Source organism: Ananas comosus, linkage group 7 (genome assembly GCF_001540865.1).
Source record: "Ananas comosus cultivar F153 linkage group 7, ASM154086v1, whole genome shotgun sequence".
Classification (NCBI taxonomy): Eukaryota; Viridiplantae; Streptophyta; class Magnoliopsida; order Poales; family Bromeliaceae; genus Ananas; species Ananas comosus.
The window spans coordinates 3,231,343-3,251,716 of NC_033627.1; the positions used below are offsets into that span (position 1 = coordinate 3,231,343).

The 20,374-nt window shown below is 35.5% G+C and overlaps 2 protein-coding genes across 4 annotated transcripts; both read right to left on the minus strand.

Annotated features, from left to right (window-relative positions):
- Positions 1,169-3,219, minus strand: LOC109713511 (40S ribosomal protein S15). Its single transcript, XM_020237631.1, has 4 exons — positions 3,130-3,219; positions 2,877-3,022; positions 2,693-2,750; positions 1,169-1,663 (listed from the first exon to the last, which is right to left on the minus strand). The coding sequence occupies exons 1-4, from the start codon at positions 3,130-3,132 to the stop codon at positions 1,415-1,417; spliced, it is 456 nt and encodes a 151-aa protein (XP_020093220.1). The 5' UTR covers positions 3,133-3,219; the 3' UTR covers positions 1,169-1,414.
- On the minus strand, positions 4,661-13,690 carry LOC109712975. 3 transcript variants are annotated; one of them, XM_020236863.1, is made up of 9 exons: positions 13,479-13,690; positions 13,194-13,383; positions 11,891-12,110; positions 11,156-11,217; positions 9,518-9,742; positions 7,147-7,276; positions 6,099-6,430; positions 5,815-5,956; positions 4,661-5,194 (listed from the first exon to the last, which is right to left on the minus strand). In XM_020236863.1, the coding sequence occupies exons 1-9, from the start codon at positions 13,486-13,488 to the stop codon at positions 4,955-4,957; spliced, it is 1,551 nt and encodes a 516-aa protein (XP_020092452.1). In that variant the 5' UTR covers positions 13,489-13,690; the 3' UTR covers positions 4,661-4,954. The 3 variants fall into 3 exon arrangements, with proteins under 3 accessions (XP_020092452.1, XP_020092451.1, XP_020092450.1); XM_020236862.1 differs by having other exon boundaries at positions 11,891-12,106; positions 13,181-13,383; XM_020236861.1 differs by having other exon boundaries at positions 11,891-12,114; positions 13,177-13,383; positions 13,479-13,687.

Genomic DNA, 20,374 nt, shown 5'->3' on the forward strand with positions numbered 1-20,374 from the left:
AGACCTTTAAGAAATAAAAAGGGTAAACTTCTAATATCACCCGTGGTTTCACACTTTCTCACTTTAGTACTATGTGGTTTAAAGTGTATGAAATTAGTACCACGTGGTTTCATTTTTCTCTTTTCGTCGCATTTCTTTGTTAATATTTTATTAAATTATATACAAAAAACTTCAGATGCCTCATCTAGATTTATCGAATGTTCACTTTGCTATCCTTTAGTTTTAACTTTGTCACTAATTTAACAAAAAAATATTAGTATAGATGATAAAAAGAAAAAAATAAAGCCACAGGATACTAAATTGATATACTTTAAAGCACAGGATTGAAGTGATAAAGTGCGAAACTATAGAGATGGTATTTGAAATTTTTCCAAATAAAAATAATAAAATGTGCTGGCCGAAAGAGCCGACACGGCCAAGTCCGGGCTCAGCCCGGGATCTCAGTAAGACGGGGCCCCGGCACAGCACGGATTGCTCCCCATGCTGTGCTGGGGCTGGCCCTTGACCAAGTTCAGCACAAGTGAATGTGGAAAATGTCAGGTCCGCTACCCCACATTACACCCCCAGGAATAATGTACTATTACAAGCAATTTTAAACTTCTTTGGTTGAAATTTCCGTTAAATAAAAGAGAACTTCCAGCCATGCTATCAACAAAATGCTAAAATATAGATTAAATAAATCAAGACAAGAAATTTGACGTGCAAGCCAACAAAATCTGACCACAGATTAAAAAAAAAAGGTATAAAAGATGTTCGCACCCCAATCAGGGGGAACTTCACGCAGTATTTTTCATTCTTAAGTGGACAAAAATTAAGTAGCCAATGATTTAAAAACCTAAAGTTTTAAGCCATGGTCTTTAGATTCTGTTCTGACATAAAATCACATCAATTTTTGGCCACAGTAAATGAAATGTACGACAAATTAGTGCATGGTTTGACAAACACAAAAGAGCAGTTGGATTCTATAATCACTCCAAATATGAAACAAAGAAATATAAAAACTGGACGGGGTTTCTTTACTTCAAGAGAAAAAAACCGAACAAATACTCTTAAACCATGAGATATTATTAGTAGGTGGACAATAGTTCATGGGCCGCAGGAGAGCCACATGCAACATCTTAACAGACCATAAAGTGGGAGAAACACAGAGGAGTAAATCAGTATACAGTGACAAGAAACAAATTAGGACTTAGAATTCTAACCAATAGGACAATTCACAATTAACCGAACAGTCGAGAAGGAAAAATACAATAATTTAAATACTAACTGCAGTAAAATCCAGCACAGAGTATGCATCAGCAGTCAAAATTCCATAACTTCAAAAGAGAAGTTTCAAACAACTAGAGCACCAAAACATTAAGCAATCAGAACTATTAGGAAAAGGGGTCATAAAGGAAAATAACAACATACGACCTCACTTAAGAGGAATGAACCTCGAAGAGTGGGTGGCACCAATACCGGGCCTCCCGTGCTTGACAGGCTTGTAAGAGATGGAGAACTCCGCAAGGTAATGGCCAATCATTTCGGGCTTGATCTCAACCTGGTTGAAGGTCTTCCCATTGTAGACACCGATAATGCTCCCTATCATCTCTGGCACTATGATCATGTTGCGGAGGTGGGTCCTGACGGGCTCGGGCTTTTCGCCAGCAGGGGCCTCCTTTTTCTGCTCATAATTAATTGACGGCATTCAAATGAAGTTACTACAAGTAATTCTACTTACTAACATTATAGTATTGATGCACAACATGCCCAACTAACATGCGCGGATCTTGCAGTTTCTTTTCTCTTTAACAAAGTAACTTGGTTCCTAAAGTTGAAATTGACAAAATGCAAAAAAGAAAAACTTGAAAAAACAGAGACAGAGGAAAATAACAACTATTATAAGCAACGAATGGTAAAAAGAGACAGCGTGCCGAACTAATAATATCACCTATAACCAAAAAATAGAGGCTAATAAAAAATCCGTTTGTTAGTTATCCACTAAATTGGTTTCAAACATCCCTTTTTGGTGCAGAAACAACAAAAAATTAGAAACCTTCCAAATCCATAAACTATTGCGCAGCAACAGCTCTCGCTATTTTCCAATCAAATAGTGTTTCGTAAGTAGCTGATAAAATTTACTGTAAAGATTCAATAAAATACATCTACGTGACCAATTAACAAAAGTTATTATTACAACATTATTAAGCAAATGAAAGAAGCTCTCAAGATGATAAATTTTCTCGCCTTCTAACAAAGAAGTGCGCCATAATTTCATGTTAGCCAAAAGATGCTGACGAAAAGTAATCAACCAAGTAAGCAAAACAAGATCAGGCACAAGGAATACTATATTACAATGAATGATGATTAGTTTTACAAGCAAAATCGAAACTTTTGCAACCTGAGACTAGAAATTGTATAATGTATGTAATTCCTGCATTGTTATTTCCATTATCAAACAAAAAAAAGGCGAGTTCTTGACAAATATTTTACTTTCATCCTGCATTGTTTTTCCCATTATCAAATGAAAAAAAAAGACAAGTTCTTGACAAATATTTTACTTTCGTTCCCAAATCAAAAAGTTTCCTATTACTGCAAGAACAGATCAGTCACATCTTACCATTATAACCAAAGAGATGTACACTAAATTGACAATAAAAATAAAAAAATTAGACGCATTTGGATCCGAAAATAAGAGAATTTTCCATCTTACCGCCTTGCGCAACTTCTTGATCAGGGCCATCGGCTTCCGCTTCAAACCCCTCTGGAACCTAAACAATTGATCCAGCAAAAAAAGTTATAACTAATTACGCAATCAATAAAATTCAAAGGGAATGTCCAAACCCTAGAAACACAATCGATCCGACAGAATCTAGCAAAAGGGAAAAAACCCTAACCTTCTCCGAGCACGAGCATGGAAGAGCTTGACGAGCTCGTCGGTGGACATGTCGAGGAGCGCGTCGAGGTCGACGCCCCGGAAGCTGAACTTCCTAAACGTCCTCTTCTTCGGCTGCCCCGCGGCCGCGTCCACTTCCACATCCGCCTACGTCCATTACCGAGAGAATTGAGATCGATCCGAGCGAGATCAAAGCATGAGATCACAGTGAGGAGGCGGAGGAGGACGAGGAGGAGGATGGGGAGAGGACTCACCATAGCTGTAGGAGAGCGGAACCACGCGAAACCCTAGATCGAGAAGAGGGGAGAGAGCTCGTCGTGCGTGGCCGAGGCGCGTTAGGGTTTTGGGCGTAGAACGAACGAGGCTTTTATATGGAGGGGAGTCGAGACACGTGGTCAGCACGTGTTGTTCTCTAATCTCTACCAAGGATCTAAAATGGGCCGGCTCGGCCCAATCCACTAATGGGTCGGGTCTAATTAACTATAAATGAGACTCCGGTAATCGTTTTAGGTCCGATTAAATGGGCTGGGCAACATATTGGTTCAAATCTCCTCGTCTTTTGTAAGATCGGATCAGGGTCACAATAAAAATTACAGTAATATCGGATCGGGCTCGAATCAAGTGTTTGTGGAAGTGAGCACAGTCTCTGCAAGAGAAATAACTGCATGGTGCGATTAAAATTTAAAATTTAAATTCGGTCCCTATTGGGCCAAAATATTGTGACTAGGAATAATTGAGGTGTAAAATTTAAATTTAAACCTACATATAGGTGTGCACAAAATAGCAATTTTCTTTCGAAAATTTACCAAATATGTAATTAATTTGCTTTAATCATCAGATACTCCACGGCCATTTCACTCCAAAAACTTCCAGATTAAAAAAAAGTCTTTTAACTCCAGATAAAGAATAAATAAAAAAAAAGCTAACTACTATTATGAGAATGTACATCTTGCATTTTTGAACACAAGGATTAGGATTTTTTTTTTTTTTTTTTTGAGAGAAATAGATATAGCATGCTACTCGTTTCGTAGCTGAAATGTAAACTAATTAGGATTCGAACTTGAAACCTCGGGTACCAACTATAAAACTCTTTGTCACTTGCGCTAGGAACGTCAGAAAAAAAAGATAGAGTGAGTTAAAGGATAGAGTGAGTTATATATGATTTAGTTACACCTATAGGGTGCGTTTAGTTCGCGCTATCTTTTTAAGATTTCTAGTAATTCAATAGGAATAAAAAAAATATGACGGTGTTTGGCTAAACGCACTGATTGGTAATATTGGATTTACTTAGAAATGAAATTCATCCCAAAGTACTAATTTTATTCTTTTGAGGAGGGTGGGTATCCTCATATTAATGGATTGGGGTAATCATAATATGTCTAATATTTTTCTTTCTCCCTATCCGCCGGCTAGTTGGTATTATTTTTCTTTACACTTATCTTATTTTCATATCTCTCTCTAAACTTATCTTTTTCTTTTTAAACTTGAACTCTTTCTCTCTCTCTAAACTAAGCTCTCTCCCCCTTTTTTTTCTAAAATCTCAACTCTCTGCTTTCTCTAACCTCGGTTTTATTTCTCTTTCTATTTCTTTAATTATGCTTTCTTTCTCTAACCTATGTTCTCTCTTTTTTTTTTTCTAAAAAAATGTTAAAATTTTTTATAGAATTATCTAAAATTAATTAAATAAATAAATAAATAAATTGTATATTTTTTTGTAATCTTAAATAACATGACTAAATAATATAACCGTGCGAACCAAACACAGAAATGCGACATTCTTAGTAATTGAATGAATAGATATAAGATTCTCGAACATCTTTTTATTTCTAGTAATTTTTCATAGTGCGAACCAAACGCGCCCATATTGTAAGTATATAGATAGCATTGCTCCGACGGGAAATATGATTTTTATTAAACCAAAGTTGTTCGCATCATGTACATGCTTGAATTTACCGCGCATCACGTGCTCAAATTTCCCGCCGATCACCAACAAGGACGACGACGACAACAACAACAACAACAACCACCACCACCTCCAATCATGTACACTGCAATTTCTCCTGTTGCAGCCGCACGCCGTCACGATGCGCGCGGCTCCATCGCGAGGATGGCGGCTTTGAGCTCAGCCTGGATGGGTGCCCGCGAGGGGGACATGACGAGATCGTCCCAAACGGAGCGTGAGCCGCAGGTGCTGTCGCCTTCTCCGTAGAGCTCGAAGAGCGAGTCGGCGTCGTCGTTCAGCTTGCCCACCTTCTCCAAGCAGCTGAACTCCTGCGGCTCCACCAACAAGCTGCTGTTCCCGTCCTTCCACCCTATAAGCTGTTGTTGTGTAAATAGGCAGCAAAGGAAAAAAAGGGTCACTTGATGAGTTCATTACAAAGTGATTGTGTTTGAATTTCTACTTCCAGAGAGAGAGAGAGAGAGAGAGAGAGAGAGAGAGAGAGAGGATTAGGGGGTGTTTGGTTTCCAAAAGATAATTTTCTGATTGAAAAATATTTTTCCATCAATTTGATTCTCAGAAAAAAAAAAAAAAAATTTCTGAAAAAAATATTTCCAGATTTCATAAAAAAGTCTTCTTTCTGTTTTTTTCAGTTTTTTATCTGAAAAACGAAAAACTATAAAAAAGAGGATTTTTCCATCGAAATGTTTTGGAACCAAGCCAGGACGTAGCTTCTACATTTTGGCTATAGATATCTCTAGTAAAACATTTGGCAAATTACAAAAACTAAGATAAATATGTCATTGTCGGACACAAAAATGAGATTCTGAGCCCCAAATCAAAAGTCCTTAACTTACGCTTGTAATTCTAATGCCCTTGTGGAAGACTAAAATGAGATTCAGAGTCCAAAATCAAAAGTACGTATAATCAGAGCTTTTATTTCTTGTTGAAAAAGGTACTAATATCTTTGTTAATATCTTGGGAAGTTAGTCTATCATACCTTTGCAGATCCCATGGAGTTGGTGCTGTATAGCCTGGCATTGTCGACTAGCTCGCAGTATCTTGGGAAGGCACTGGCAAATCTCTGGTGGGACTTCAACTGTGACTTCACCCTCACTGCCCTACCCATTATTATTGCTCTTCTGCAATTATCATTAGTGAGTAGATGAAAGTAAAATTTGAACGGAAACACTTTGTACACACAGTTCAAAAAAAATCAATTACTTCAGTTTTTGGAATAGATGAAAATAATATTTAAACAGTATCAGAAACTTTTGTGTTTACCTTATTCCTCTCACCACCGCAAGATACGCGTCGCACATGACCCCCACGAGCTCTATCCTGTATGGCTTTCTTGAACTCGGCTGCTTGTTCTCCTCCTGATCTCCTTCTTCGTCGTCAACGGGCTCCCAATAGTTCTCGGTGATGGTGCCGTCGTCGGCGACCTTGTAGCCCACCCCCATGCGGTACCGCTGTCGGTGGACGGCCCGCGCCATCGCGACTGTTTGCTGCACGAATGGCTCCCACGACAGCGTCCCGTCCATGATCACGTCCCGCCCCTCATTCAATGCTGTCACCAGGAGTGATGATGCCGCGTCTGTCGATGATTGGTGCACCTGTTTACAATATGCAGTGTTCATGTCAGGTCTGGTTCAAGTTCGACTCAAATGAAGGACACACAAACAAACAAATCAATTGCATCTATTGAATGCAATTGATTTGAGAATTTTTTAAACACATTCTTATTTTTGTGTAATCTACATTAAAGAACTATTGCCCTAACATCATTTTACTCTCTAAATTCGGATTTAGTATGTTAAGAATCTCGAACTATGAAATAGCTGCAATCTTAGTTTAAAACTTTAATTCCTAAACTTTACACCAGCGTTATAGTGTTTTGCAGTTTTCCAAATTATTCATAATTTAATAATAACAACTTGCTTGAACTATGGAACATTTTGAATAAGCTCTTCAAATACTCTAATAATTACAATAAGAAAGCGAGGGGGGAAAAAACGTAGACCTTTCAAAAATTTGATTTTACTATCCAACCTCTCAATTTGTTTGATTTGAGTAGGTCAATAATATATTGACTTAAAAATTTAAACCGATTACTTATTTTAATGAATTTATCGTTCGAGAACTGAATAAAATATACTAACTAAACTTGCAAAAATAAAATGTCATTGACTGATTTAAATCAAACAAATTGAAAGGTTGAATAGTAAAATCAAAATTTTGAAAGATTGGACAACCAACTCAAAATGGTCGATAGTTCTGATGAATTTTTTATATTTTTATGGATAAAAAAAGAAGAAAAAAAAGAAGGTACCAGCTCAGCTGTTTGGAGCATGTCATTGTGGTGACCTCTGGAGCTAATGGCCCTGTAAATCACGTCCGTCTCCTTGAAAGCATCCGCCTCCACCACCACCGCGTTCGCAGCAGCCCCCGACCAAAATGCACTGAATTTCGTGTTAGCTTTCAGCAATTTTTAAATATAAAATATATTAAAAAAATCAGTAAGTTAAACTTTTTAAAGGTAAACGGTTGTTTCATATTATTTCCTACAATATCATAGCAAGAGTATTGAATTCGAATCTCACTTGATTCTTTGATGGCTTAAGTTTTTAGACACAAATGATTATTTTACATTATTTTGCAGCATTTGTTGTCACTATTTAAGAAAAGCAAAAATTACAATTGTACAGGTATTAACCAACTCGAAACTTTGCTCTTGGCTAAAATGAATGCACAGCACTCTATGATCCTAATATTGTAGAAAACTTTAAATATCTTCATGGGGAACTTAAATTTTCTACTTCCTAACCAAACAATGAAAAATATATATCAATCATTCTGATTTAGATTACTATTCTAACCCAATGACATGATGAGATTTTGTCATCTCATTTTCAATTTCAGCTGATTCCGTTTCCTATTCTATTTCTATTTTGAACCAAGGATGCAGTTAAATACATCAATTTCTGAGCTTCTTTATGTATTACCATTTCTGTTTCTGACCATAAGAAAGGCCCCTAACCCTTAAGTTACCATTTACTCCTAAAGAAAAGGGTCATTTCATTAGATGTTATCACTTTTTTCTAGTGACTAGAAATGAAATTGACAAATATGAAAAAAAAAAAAAAAAAAAAAAAAAAAAGACTCAAAAGATTAAGATATATATAAGCAAAAAGTTTGGATGCTAACGGATTGTTTGGTTGCATGTAGTTGCAACTGCACTGCAGTTATAACTACATGCAAATCCCAATCTTCGTTTGGTTTTATGCATTTGAACCAAACTATTGCAGTTGGAACTGGACAAGGAGACTCAAATTTAGCAGTTGAAACTACGCCCAAGTTGGTCGCAGTTCTAACTGCAGCAGTCGGAGAGAGTAACATAAAAAAAAAGGATTAATCTCACCATCATATATATAAAATAATAAAAATTTATAAATATACTTATCAACCGCATATAACCAAACAAAATAGTTATTGCTGCAGCACTTTCTACTACATCTAATCAAACAAGATGCACAATTATTGCATTTATAACCGTATGCATCTCGAACTATACTGTCTTTACAGTTACATCCAACCAAACGGCCCCGCCACTAGCGCGTCTGTGGTGAGACATTTCTTATGGATTAGGGTCCAATTCACAGATGAAAGAGCAGTAGGACAAGACAACTAGCAAGTCCAGCTCTCTTGAGTTTTTAAATTTTTAATTTCCAAATGAAGAAAACATGATTGAATTAACAGTATAAGATGGAAACAAATAAAGGACAGAGCAGTCCACAATCATAGGGAAGTTCAGTAACAACCGTGAACCACCGACCCTCAAAAATATTCATAGAGCAATTACACCTTGTGGGGCAGTATCAGAGATGGCGACATTATATGCAGATGAGAACCAGGGAGCTACAGAGTGCATCTGAAACCTACTTCCTTTTCCATGACTACAGTGAGAATTTAGTGTTTGTGTTCGTATTATGATGCTCCCTTTACCTACTGGTGATATGTTCGTACTACCATTAGCTTCATCGAAAATTGTTTTGCGGGAAAAAACTTTTTCATGGAAAGCACCCCTTTCTACAGTATTAGCTTTTCGAAAAACAAATTTGAAAAACAAAAAAGCCACTTTTTCATGAAATCTGGAAAAAAACTACTTTTTTAGGAAATGAACAAACAGTAAAAACTTTTCTAGCCAGAAAACTAATTTCTAGAATATTTTTCATAAACCAATTGAATAGCCGATGAGTTAATTATTGTCCTATTGACACTGTCCACACATTTATAAGGATAAAGATGTAAATGTGGTTTACAATTTGGCTGCTAGTCTAATGTTTTCGTCTCCATCGCTGATGCTTAATGTGATTCATTTGCACCCATGTTGTTTTCATTGTTGGACCACAATCGATCCTTAAATTTCCTGATGAAAGCCATCAAAGCAATGGAGACTAATTTGTCGTTGTACTAAATCGGCTTATGTGAATTATATAAATAACTGTACTAAATCGGCAAACAACGTTTTATCTCTAATAACCTAACTAACGAATGACATCTTAATATTTTATATTCTACGCTCTCTCTCCCACTTTTGAAATTCGAACTATTCTGACGGGCCAAAAATATTGATTTGAATTATCGATAGGAGAGAAAATAAGTGAGATTAGTAATTAATTTGAAACTTTCGGTGAACTTACTCTTTGAGTATTTCCTTAAGCACGGTGCTCTTGCCGGCACCCATCCCGCCGCCCATCAGAAGCAGGACCGGGCTCCGGTCGCTGTGCGCTGCCGGGACCATCACGTCAGTGCACCGTGATTCCTCTTTCAGCGGCGCAATCCCGATGGCCTTCATCTCCTCCACCAGTGTAGAGAACACCCTTGCTACCTTTAGGTCTTTTGTTACCCTCTCAAATCTCAGTTTCCTGAAGCCAATGAAAAGAAAATAAATCATTCATCTTAATTTTAAGTTGGTAAAAGATTAAAATGTTCTTTTAGGTTTGATTAGTTCTGAATCAAGGACAACTTGATAGCCTACTATTCCTCCTTTGTTTACTTTTTCCTCTTTTTATTTGAGCGGGATTTGTGAAACAACCATTTTTCATAAAAAAGCTGAAGTTATTACAGATTGATATTATTAACATTTTTATTCAGCGTGTCTCCTCATGGTTGAACTTAGATTCGTTGATAAGCCCAAGAAGTAGATTTAAACTAAATAGAAGGCAATTAAAACTTGAATTTAGCCCGACGTTCCGGTCTAATATCATGTGAGTTTTTTTTTTTTTAACCCAAGAACTTGAGATTCTAGAGAATGACGTTTTAATGCTTTACTTGCTCGGCATTATTTCAAGATATTAAATTTTGACAAAAAAAACTTTGGACTAACTAGTCTAAGGGTTTTGGTGGTTTTGCTGAAGCACTTTTTGTGTATAGTTATTCAGAATAATACTAATGATTTTTCCGTCATAATTTCCTAATAGTTTCCCATAGTATTAAAAACAATTACATTGAAGCTTTAAGCGCCACAATTTAATTAAAATAGAAATATGGGCTAGATATGTTCTTCGCGATATAACTCCAAGTGAAATTATAGCCCCTTTTGTCTCATTGCAATTTCTATCACTTTTTGATAAATCCATCCATAACTCTTTTTTCTTTTTCTTTTTTTTTTTGCATTTTCATCATGCATGTTGAGATTTTTTCACTTATTTTAAGGACAACATGCAATAATTAAACATAATAAAATATTTTAATCCATGTCACGTTGATCATGACTGTTTAGAATATAACATTTAAAGAAGATGCATCAACTACCTCATGATGTTTAAAATAAGGATAAGCTTTACTATATTAAATTGCATTAATATTTACCACCTCTCCATTATTTTTTAGTAAGTTTCATGGGAAAGAGACAGGTAGGTTCGCATTAATGCAGAGGCAATAATTAATGGTTAATTAAAGATTCAAAGGTAGCAAATTAAAATACATTTTAGTTAATTGTTAATTTCTAATTAGTACAGCATAATCATAGTTAGCAGAAGTGGGCAATTTATATATAGGTCCCCGACTTATAGAACAATGTCGAAAAAGTCTTATATTTTATTCTTTTAGTACAGGTTTAACCTCTAAATTTAATACATAATACAAAATTTATCATAGCAATGACAAGGGATTATTGTAATGAGAATTAAAGTGAAAACTGCTAAAAGAATTATATATTTTTTTTTTCTAAAAGTTAAGAACGACTTAAAAATTTTCTGAAAAATTAGGACCTTCCACATAAATTACCCTATAATATTAGAATGAGATAATAAGATAATAAAGAGCAAATGGCCTACCTGGTAGCCTCCAACACCAGGTTCTTTAGCTTTCTTTTGGGTTCTCCCTCCTCTGCCAAAACCTATCCATGCAATTACTCAATTTTAATAAATGTAGAGAGAGATGAGTTTTAGCTTTACTCAATTTAAAGAGGGATAAATGCATAAACACCTTCGAAACTTTAGATCTTTACAAAATGTGCTTCAATTTTGGCAACTGTATCTTCTAAACTTCATCTCTCAAGCTAAGTCACTAATTAAATAAAGGAAAAAACTTTAAAAACCACCCTTGTGGTTTCACACTTTCTCACTTTACTATCCTGTGGTTTAAAATGTATCAGTTTGGTATCCTGTGGTTTTATTTTTCTCTTTTTAGTATCAATTTCATTATTTTTTTTCATTAAATCAGTGACAAAGTTAAAACTAAAGGATACTAAAGTGAATATTCGATAAATCTAAATGGGGTATCTGAAGTTTTTTGTATATAATTTAACAAAATATTAACGAATAAGCTGACGAAAAAATAAAAATGAAACCATAGAGTACTAACTTGATACACTTGAAACCACAGGGTAGTAAAGTGAGAAAGTGCAAAACCACAGGAGTGTTATTTGAAGTTACCCTTAAATGAAAGCTCCAAAGTTTAGGGGTGTTTTCACATTTTCCCCATTTGACTGATAAATGGAGAGAGAGAGAGAGAGAGAGAGAGAGAGAGAGAGAGAGAGATGGGTTTTGGTTTAGTTTTATAATATATACCTGGCTAATAATGTAAGTAGCATGAACCCAATGGAATGCAAAATAGCATAAGATGCATTTATCAAGCTCCTCAATGAGCTTCACATATAAGTCCTCAGCATTTGGATGATTTGCAAAGAAGGCAAAAATGTTGTCCTCACACTCCTTTGTTTTTCTCAAATAATCATAGGCCAATTTGCAGAGGTGGGGGCACTCATTTGTGTCACCAAACCCAATCTGCCTGGCTAAAAAAAAAAAAATATTTCCAAAAAATTTTAAAAAAAAGTGCATTACATCCCAGAAAAATAAGAAAATATAATTTACTAAAATTAGCCAAAATATCTGTAAATAAAAAAGGTTAATTACATACAGCTCTATGTAAACATGTTGAATAGCAGATAAATTCCTACAAAGTTTAACTTTTTATTTTTATTATTGCAAAAGTCTTAATATTTTCAAATATATTCATGCTGTTATGATCCGTTAGAAAATGTATTTAACAATGAGTAAAATACTTAATCCTAGTTAATGAATTAGTTAAATTGATCTTTTTATCCTTCTTACATTATTAGGTAAAATATTTTTTGGAGGATATTTCTATATAATTCTAACAGTTGGAACTTTTGGAGGATATTTTTGTAAGAGCAAAAATATAATTTCACTTATTTACTGTTAAAATATAAACAGTGCTCTAACGGTAACAAACCAGAGGGGTAAATATAAATATCACTGAACTTTTGCAATGATAAAAATAAAAAGTTAAACTTTGTAGGTATATATTTGCTATTCAATATGTTTACAGAGCGTTGTATGCAATTAACCCCTCCTAAAAAAAAAGGATTAATTTCATATAGGTCCCTGCAAACATAGTGATTTGCAAATATATCCCTACAAAGTTAAACTTTCATATGTTGTCCCTATAAAAGTCCTAATGCTTTCAAATATATCCTTTTAATTTATTACCGCTAAAACACTGTTTATTTTATAAGTGAAATAACATTTTTGGCATCACAAATATGTTGCTCAAAAAATTTCAACTATTAATTAAATAGGGATAAAAAAGTCAATTCACCTCATTAACTAACTAGGATTAAATATTTTATCTATGATTACTTAATTTTTTCTAACGAATCCTAACAGTAGGGATATATTTGAAAATAACTGCACTTTTGTAATAAACAACGTATGAAAATTTAACTTTATAAAAAATATATTTGGTATTCGATATATTCACGGCGACGAGCTGTACACAATTAAGCCCCCCTCAAAAAAAAAAAAACAAAAACAAAAAAAAAAACAAAAATTACCAACGTAGTGGGAGTACTTCTCGAGGTGCTCGGCGCGGCCGGAATCGGACAAGACGAGGCGCGGCATCAGAGTCATGGCTCCTGCGAGCTGCTGCGGCTTCCTGCGTCTGCGGTGGTAGTGCACGCCCGCCGCCGCCGCCGCCGCCGCTGCTGCTGCGGCGGAAAGCGCCGCGACGGAGAGGAGCAGGAATTTGATGATCGCCCCATCTGATTTAAAACGTTTGCATCAAACACGGCATGGAAATTGGGAACTGGGAGGAGGAGGAGGAGAAATTGGAATTTGATTTGTCGATTCTTGTTACCTTTGTTCATGATCGTGAGAGAGATAGAGGGGAGAGGAGTGAGATGAGATCCAAATGTGTCGCTGTTTGGTTTGGGGGACTTTGAATGCGTCGGAGACTCCGCCTCTCTCTCTCTCTCTCTCTCTCTCTCTCTCTCTCTCTCTCTCCTCTCTCTGATGCGGGAGTGGCGGAGGGGGAGGAGTGCGACGTAAATGAGTTGGGACTTATTAAGGGTTTTTTTTTCTTAATTTTGCATTTAGCCCATATCTGCTAACATAGTTTTTTTTTTAATAAATAGCATCAATAATTTATAACAATTAAAACTTGGTCTTATCCTCACCACACAAACGTCACGTCAGTGGCTGTGGAGGGTTAAGTAAATAGATAAATAATTCACAATGTTGGACGACTAAATAATACTCAAGCCCCTACAGTGCAGAAAAACATAATAGTTTCACAATGCAAATTTAGCTTAAACACGATAAATCATTTACCATGTTAAATATGGTGAATGATTCGCCATGTTCAACTTATGCACTACTCCAGCTAGATACTAACGTAGCGCTTGCGTTGGGGGGGGAATTTATAAATTTATAAAATTTTATAGTGTTTTTTTTTTTAGAAAAAAAAAATAATGAGGGAGCTATTTGTGAAAAAAAATAATGAGGGAGCTATTTGCGAAAAGAAAAAACCTATTTATCAACGGAGCAATGTTGATGGTACACCCCTTTGGGGGTGTAGAATATATATCCCACCCATCCAAGGGTGGGAGTGTTGTCCACTAGTCATATCACATCACGTGAGTGGTATATATTTTGTGCATCCCGATTACAAGAAGTATTTTCCTTATCAATGATATTGAGTGGTTAATTTTATAGTGTTATTTGTGAAAAAAAATAATGAGGGAGCTAAATGTAAAAAAAAAACCTATTTATCAACGGAGCAATGTTGATGGTACACCCCTTGGGGGGTGTAGAATATATATCCCACCCATCCAAGGGTGGGAGTGTTGTCCACTAGTCATAGCACATCACGTGAGTTGGGTGTATTTTGTGCATGCCGATTACAAGAAGTATTTTCCTTATCAATGATATTGAGTGATCAATTCTGTTCTCTGGTCTTTAGCTTTGTAAATTTTAAAAAAATATTAAAAAATAAAAAAATATATAATTTAGGGTTAATTGCATACACATCTTTGCAAATATAAATTTTATATTTATAAATTTTATAGGATTATTTGAGAAAAAAAATAATGAGGGAGCTAAATGTAAAAAAAAAAAACCTATTTATCAATGGAGCAATGTTGATGGTACACCCCTTTGGGGGTGTCGAATATATACCCCACCCATCCAAGGGTGGGAGTGTTGTCCACTAGTCATATCACATCATGTGAGTGAAGTGTATCTTGTGCATTCCGATTACAAGAAGTATTTTCCTTATCAATGATATTGAGTGGTCAATCCTGTTCTCTGGTCTTTGATTTTGCAAATTTTAAAAAAATATTAAAAAATAAAAAAATATATAATTTAGGGTTAATTGCATACACGTCTCTGCAAATATGGTGAATTGCAGATATATCTTAACTTTCATAAGTTATCCCTGCAAAAGTCCTAATGTATTCAGATATGTCCCTGCCGTTAGTTTCCATTAGAGAAATTTCGTTAACCACAGTTAAAATACTTAACCATAGTTAATTAATAAGTGAAATGATAATTTTACCCTCTTCTTCTTCATCTCCCTCTTCCTCTTTCCTCTTCTTCGTCGCCGGCGAGGGAAGAGATGCGGTGCGGCGGCGAACCCTCTCACTCTTTCTCTTTCTTTTCCTCTTCCCTCTTCCTCTTCCCCCTTCATCTTCCTCTCCCTCTTCCTCTTCCTCTTCCTCTTCCCTCTTCTTCGTCACCGGCAAACCCGACCCCGACCTCGCTGAAGCGCCGCCGACGCCGACCTCCGCCGCCTCCTCTCCGCCGTATCTTTTGCCACCGTCGTTGCGCGATGCTTCCGCGTTCGATGTTGCGCCGTCATCGCAGCTTCCTCCGGCCTCTCTTCCGCTGTCGGCGATCTCTCCAACCTCGCCACGAACTCCCTCGCCTCTGATCTCTTCCAGCCTCCGCCTTCTTCTTCTTCTTCTTCTTTGTATCCTCCTCTTCTCCTCCTTCTTCTTCTTTGTCATCGTCGTCGATGATCCGCCGCCACAGCCGCCGTCCACTCCAGCGGCCCGAAGAGGAAGAGAAAGAGGAGTACTTTTGGAGGGACATATTTGTGAGGGGAAAAATATCATTTCACGAGCATACTGTTAAAAAATTAACAGTTCTATAACGGATTCTAACTAGAGGGACATATCTGAATACATTAGGACTTTTGCAGGGACAAATTATGAAGGTTGAGCTTTGCAGGGATATATCTGTAATTCATCATGTTTACAGGGACGTGTATGCAATTAACCCTATAATTTATGCTATCCAATTATTTAAATTTTTGTTTAACTTGAGTTGGTCAATATTATTTTTTCTTCAAAATAAGCTAGTTATTCATTTTGATGAATTTATAGTTATAAAAATTAAATGAAATGTGTCACTGTTTGGTTTGGGGGACTTTGAATGTGTCGGAGACTCTCTCTCTCTCTCTTCTCTCTCATGCGGGAGTGGTGGAGGAGGAGTGCCATATCAATGAGTTGGGACTTGTCAAGGGCTTTTTTATTTTGCATTTAGCCTCTTCTCAAAAAAAAATTATAAATAGCTTCATAAAATTTATAACTACAAAAGTGGATCTATCCCCGCCCGCCACAAAAGCACCACATAAGCGCTACGTCAGCGACTGTGGAGGATTAAGTTGAACACGATGAATGATTCATCGTGTTTGGACGGGTGAATAATACTCAAGCTCCACAGTGCAGAAGAACTCAAACAGCCCCGCAATGCAGTTTAGCTTAATCACAGTGAACCATTTGCTCTGTTTAGATACGATGAATGGTTTACCCTATTCAACTTATTCCACTACTACAGCCAGCTGCTGATATGGCACTTGCATAGCGGGGATAGGACCAGTTTTGTAATTATAAATTTTAGAATTAATTGCATAGAGGTTCCCGTAAATATGGTGAATTGCAGATATATTTCTACAAATTTCAAGTTTCAGATGTTATGTCTACAAAAGTCCTAATATTTTCAGATATGTCCCTCTGGTTAGGATCCGTTAAATAACTGCTTATTTTTTAACAGAAGGTTTGTGAAATGACATTTTTGCCCTCTTCCTTTTTCTCTTCCTTTTCGGGCCGCAGAAGCGGATGGCGGCAGCGACGTCATGGAGCTTATTGGAGTTGCGGCCGACGAGGATGAGGCTAAGGCCCGCAACGATAAGGCGGAAGGCGAAGGTAAGGCCGATGCCGTCGGAAACGCTTGTGACGACGACCCATGCGAGCACGACGATCGGATTATCGACGACGACGACAAAGAAGAACAATGAGGAGAAAATGAGGAGGAAAAGGAGGATACGAAGAAGAAGAAGAAGAAGAAGAAGAAGAAGAAGAATGAGGAGGAGGTAGCGGAGGCCGTTGTCCAGCCGCCGCCACACTTACCTCAGCCGGAATCGCCACTGGGGATGGCAAGGTTGGAGCCAATCTCCCACAAGGAGCACTGCCTGATCCAATAGTCCGCGTCCGCGCAATCCCCTTCCGCCGTCGACGTGGCCTCCATCGGCCGCTTCCTCCGCGACCGCGGCTCTTCCTTCTTCGCTGCGATCGCCCGCTGTATCTCCTCCCTCGCCGGCGATGATGACGACGACGACCACTCCGACAAGCAAAAGAGGAAGAGGATGAGGGATAAAATTATCAATTCACCTTATTAATTAATCATGGTTAAGTATTTTAACTATGGTTAACTAAATTTTTCTAACGAATTCTAACGACAGGAACGTATCTGAAAACAATAAGACTTTTGCAGGAATAATATCTGAAAGTTGAACTTTGTAGGGATTATTTGCAATTCATCATGTTTGCAGGAATCTGTATCCAAATAACCCTGAATTTGTAAAAAAAAAAAAATTTGTGAGAGGCTAAATGCAAAAAACAAAAGCCCATTTATCAATGATATTGAGTAGGCAATCCTGTCCCCTCGCCTTTGGCTTTATAAATTTTTTAAAAAATTCATTAATAAAAACATAAAATTTATATCATTTGAATTTGTGTTTAATTTTAGTTGGTCAGTATTATTTTTTCTTCAAAATTAAAGCTAGTTATTTATTTTGATGAATTTATAGTTATGAAAATTGAATGAAGTATGCTAATTAAATATCTAAAGATAAATAACGAAATCAAATTTTAAAATCAAAATATCATTAATTGACTAAAATGAAATAAATTAAAATATAAGATAATAAAATCAAAATTTTGAAATGGTGCGTATCTGATATAAAATGGTCTATATTTCAGACAAGTTTTGCATATGTTTGCTTTTGGAATGTTATATGTTCATGCAGAAAGTGAATGAGCATAGTATACTCAATTCTAAAATATACAGGTGGGCTTTTTTTTTGCATTTGGCCTCGTAAAAAAAATTATTTTCACAAATAATCTTATCAAATTTATAATTACAATTTTGATCCTATCCCTGCCACGCAAGCACCACATAAGCGCCACGCGAGTAAGAATGGAGGTGCTGAAATAAGTTGAACACGATAATTCATTCATCGTATCTAAACACGGTGTTTAGGAACACGGTGGTTCACCGTATTTAAGAAAAATATATGTATTGCGGAAAAGTTTAAGTATTGAAAAGAAAAAAATATAAGAAGAATATAAATATGGAACATAGTGAAACATTCATCGTGTTTGAACAATGTGAACTATTTATTGTGTTTGAACACGGTGAATAATTCATCGTGTTCAACTTAATGTCCCTTCCTAGCCAGTTTGCGTGACACTGATGCATCGCCTGTGTGGCAAGGATAGGACCAATATTATAATTATAAATTTGATGAGATTATTTGTAAAAAAACAAATTTAAGGGAGCCAAATGCAAAAAAAGTCTCATAGAGGTAGCTCTTTTCTTCTTTTTTTTTTTGTGTGCAAAAGTGTATGGAACTCATCTTAACTTTTAGGGCTTTTTTTGCAAATGGTACCTTGGAACATTTTGATTTTAAAACTAGCCCCAACAAATTTATAATTGTAAAAATGACCCTATCCTTGCCACGCAGGCACCACGTGGGCAGGCTGGGAGTCTGCTTGGCAAGTTGAACACGGTGAATGGTTCACCGTGTTCTATATTTATATTCACCTTCTTCTCATTTTCAAAAATTCGAACCCGAACCCGAACCCGAAAATCAAATTAAAACTCGAACTCGGATCTGAACCCGGTGGGTTTTAAAAATCTATACTCATATCCATACCCGACCAAAAACCCAAAACCCGAATCCAGATCCGAACCCGGCGGGTTTTTAAAAATCCATACCGTTGGATGAAGATCTAAGGGATAAAATTATTAAATATTTTATATATTGTATAAATAATAAAAATAAATAATTTATTCGGGTTTGGATTAGGATAATATTTACCCATTGAAATCCCTACTCCCTATTCCTCTTTTCCATATTTATATTGCGAAAAATACATATATTTGTATTTTCTCTAGACACGGTGAATCATTCACCATATCCAAACACGGTGAATGGTTCGTCGTGTTCAACTTAACACCCTGGCCCAGCACCACCCATGTGATGCTGACGTAGCGTCTGCGTGGCACGGTGAGGGTTAAAAGTGCAAATATAAATTTGCTTGGGCTATTTTTAAAATAAATTTTTTCTAGGAGGCTAGATGCAAAAAAAAGCCCTAACTTTTATTTATTTTTATCATACTATCTTACCCTTGAAAATTTTAATTTTATTATCTTTTTTAAATTTATTTAAATTTTAGCTGGCTAATGACTCTCTAATTTTGATATTTGAACGCATTGTTTAATTTTACAAACTTAATTACTATGTATTATATAATTTATATAACTGTAGATTTACTAAAGTAATTAATTAGTTTAAATTTTATAGCAGAAGAACCATTAAATGCATTAAATTGAACAAATTAAAATATTAGATTCTAAAATTAAAATTTTAAAAGATTAGATAATAAAATAAAAATAATTTGTAGAATTAAAAGGTCGATAGTATTACATACTCTTTTATCTTTTTTGGCTTAACAATATGGAGAAACCCTTGAATTTTGGCTTTTTTTTTTTTTTTTTTTTTCAAGTATAGTTCAATAAACTCCTACGTTCGATTGAAGTTACAAATAGTTACATAGTCATTTAGTTATGGGCCTCACATGTAATCTTATAGATTAAGCTTCTAAACACAAAACAAATTCTTGTTTGTGATAGCTATGTCATATTGAATACATTTCAAATCAAGTGAGCTATGCCACATAAAAAGCAGGGAATCTACTCAAAAAGCATTAATGTAGTTGTTTCATTTGTGATAGCTATGTCATATTGAATACACATTTCAAATCAATGTGTATGGCCATATAAAAGCAAGGATTTCCAAAAAGCATTAATTTCATTTGTATAGCTATGTCATATTAATATAAGTGAATACCGCAGCGAAATAACTGGGGCAGATATAAAAATATTTTTATAATAAATTTTAAGTTTTTTAATATTTTTATATAGTTTTATAAGTCTAATTAGTAATTAAATAAAAGGTATATAAAAATAATTTAATAGTTAAATCTATCTAAATAAAAGTCATTAAAATTAGTATATGCGCAAAGTAAATTTATACAACAATTTATTTTATAAAAATTTATATGAAAAGAATTTGAGATAAATCTATCAAAATAATTTTTAAAAAATCAATAAATAGAAGAAAAATAAAATTGTAAAAGAAATTGTTTAATAACATTAATTATATATACACAGAAATACACTATATTT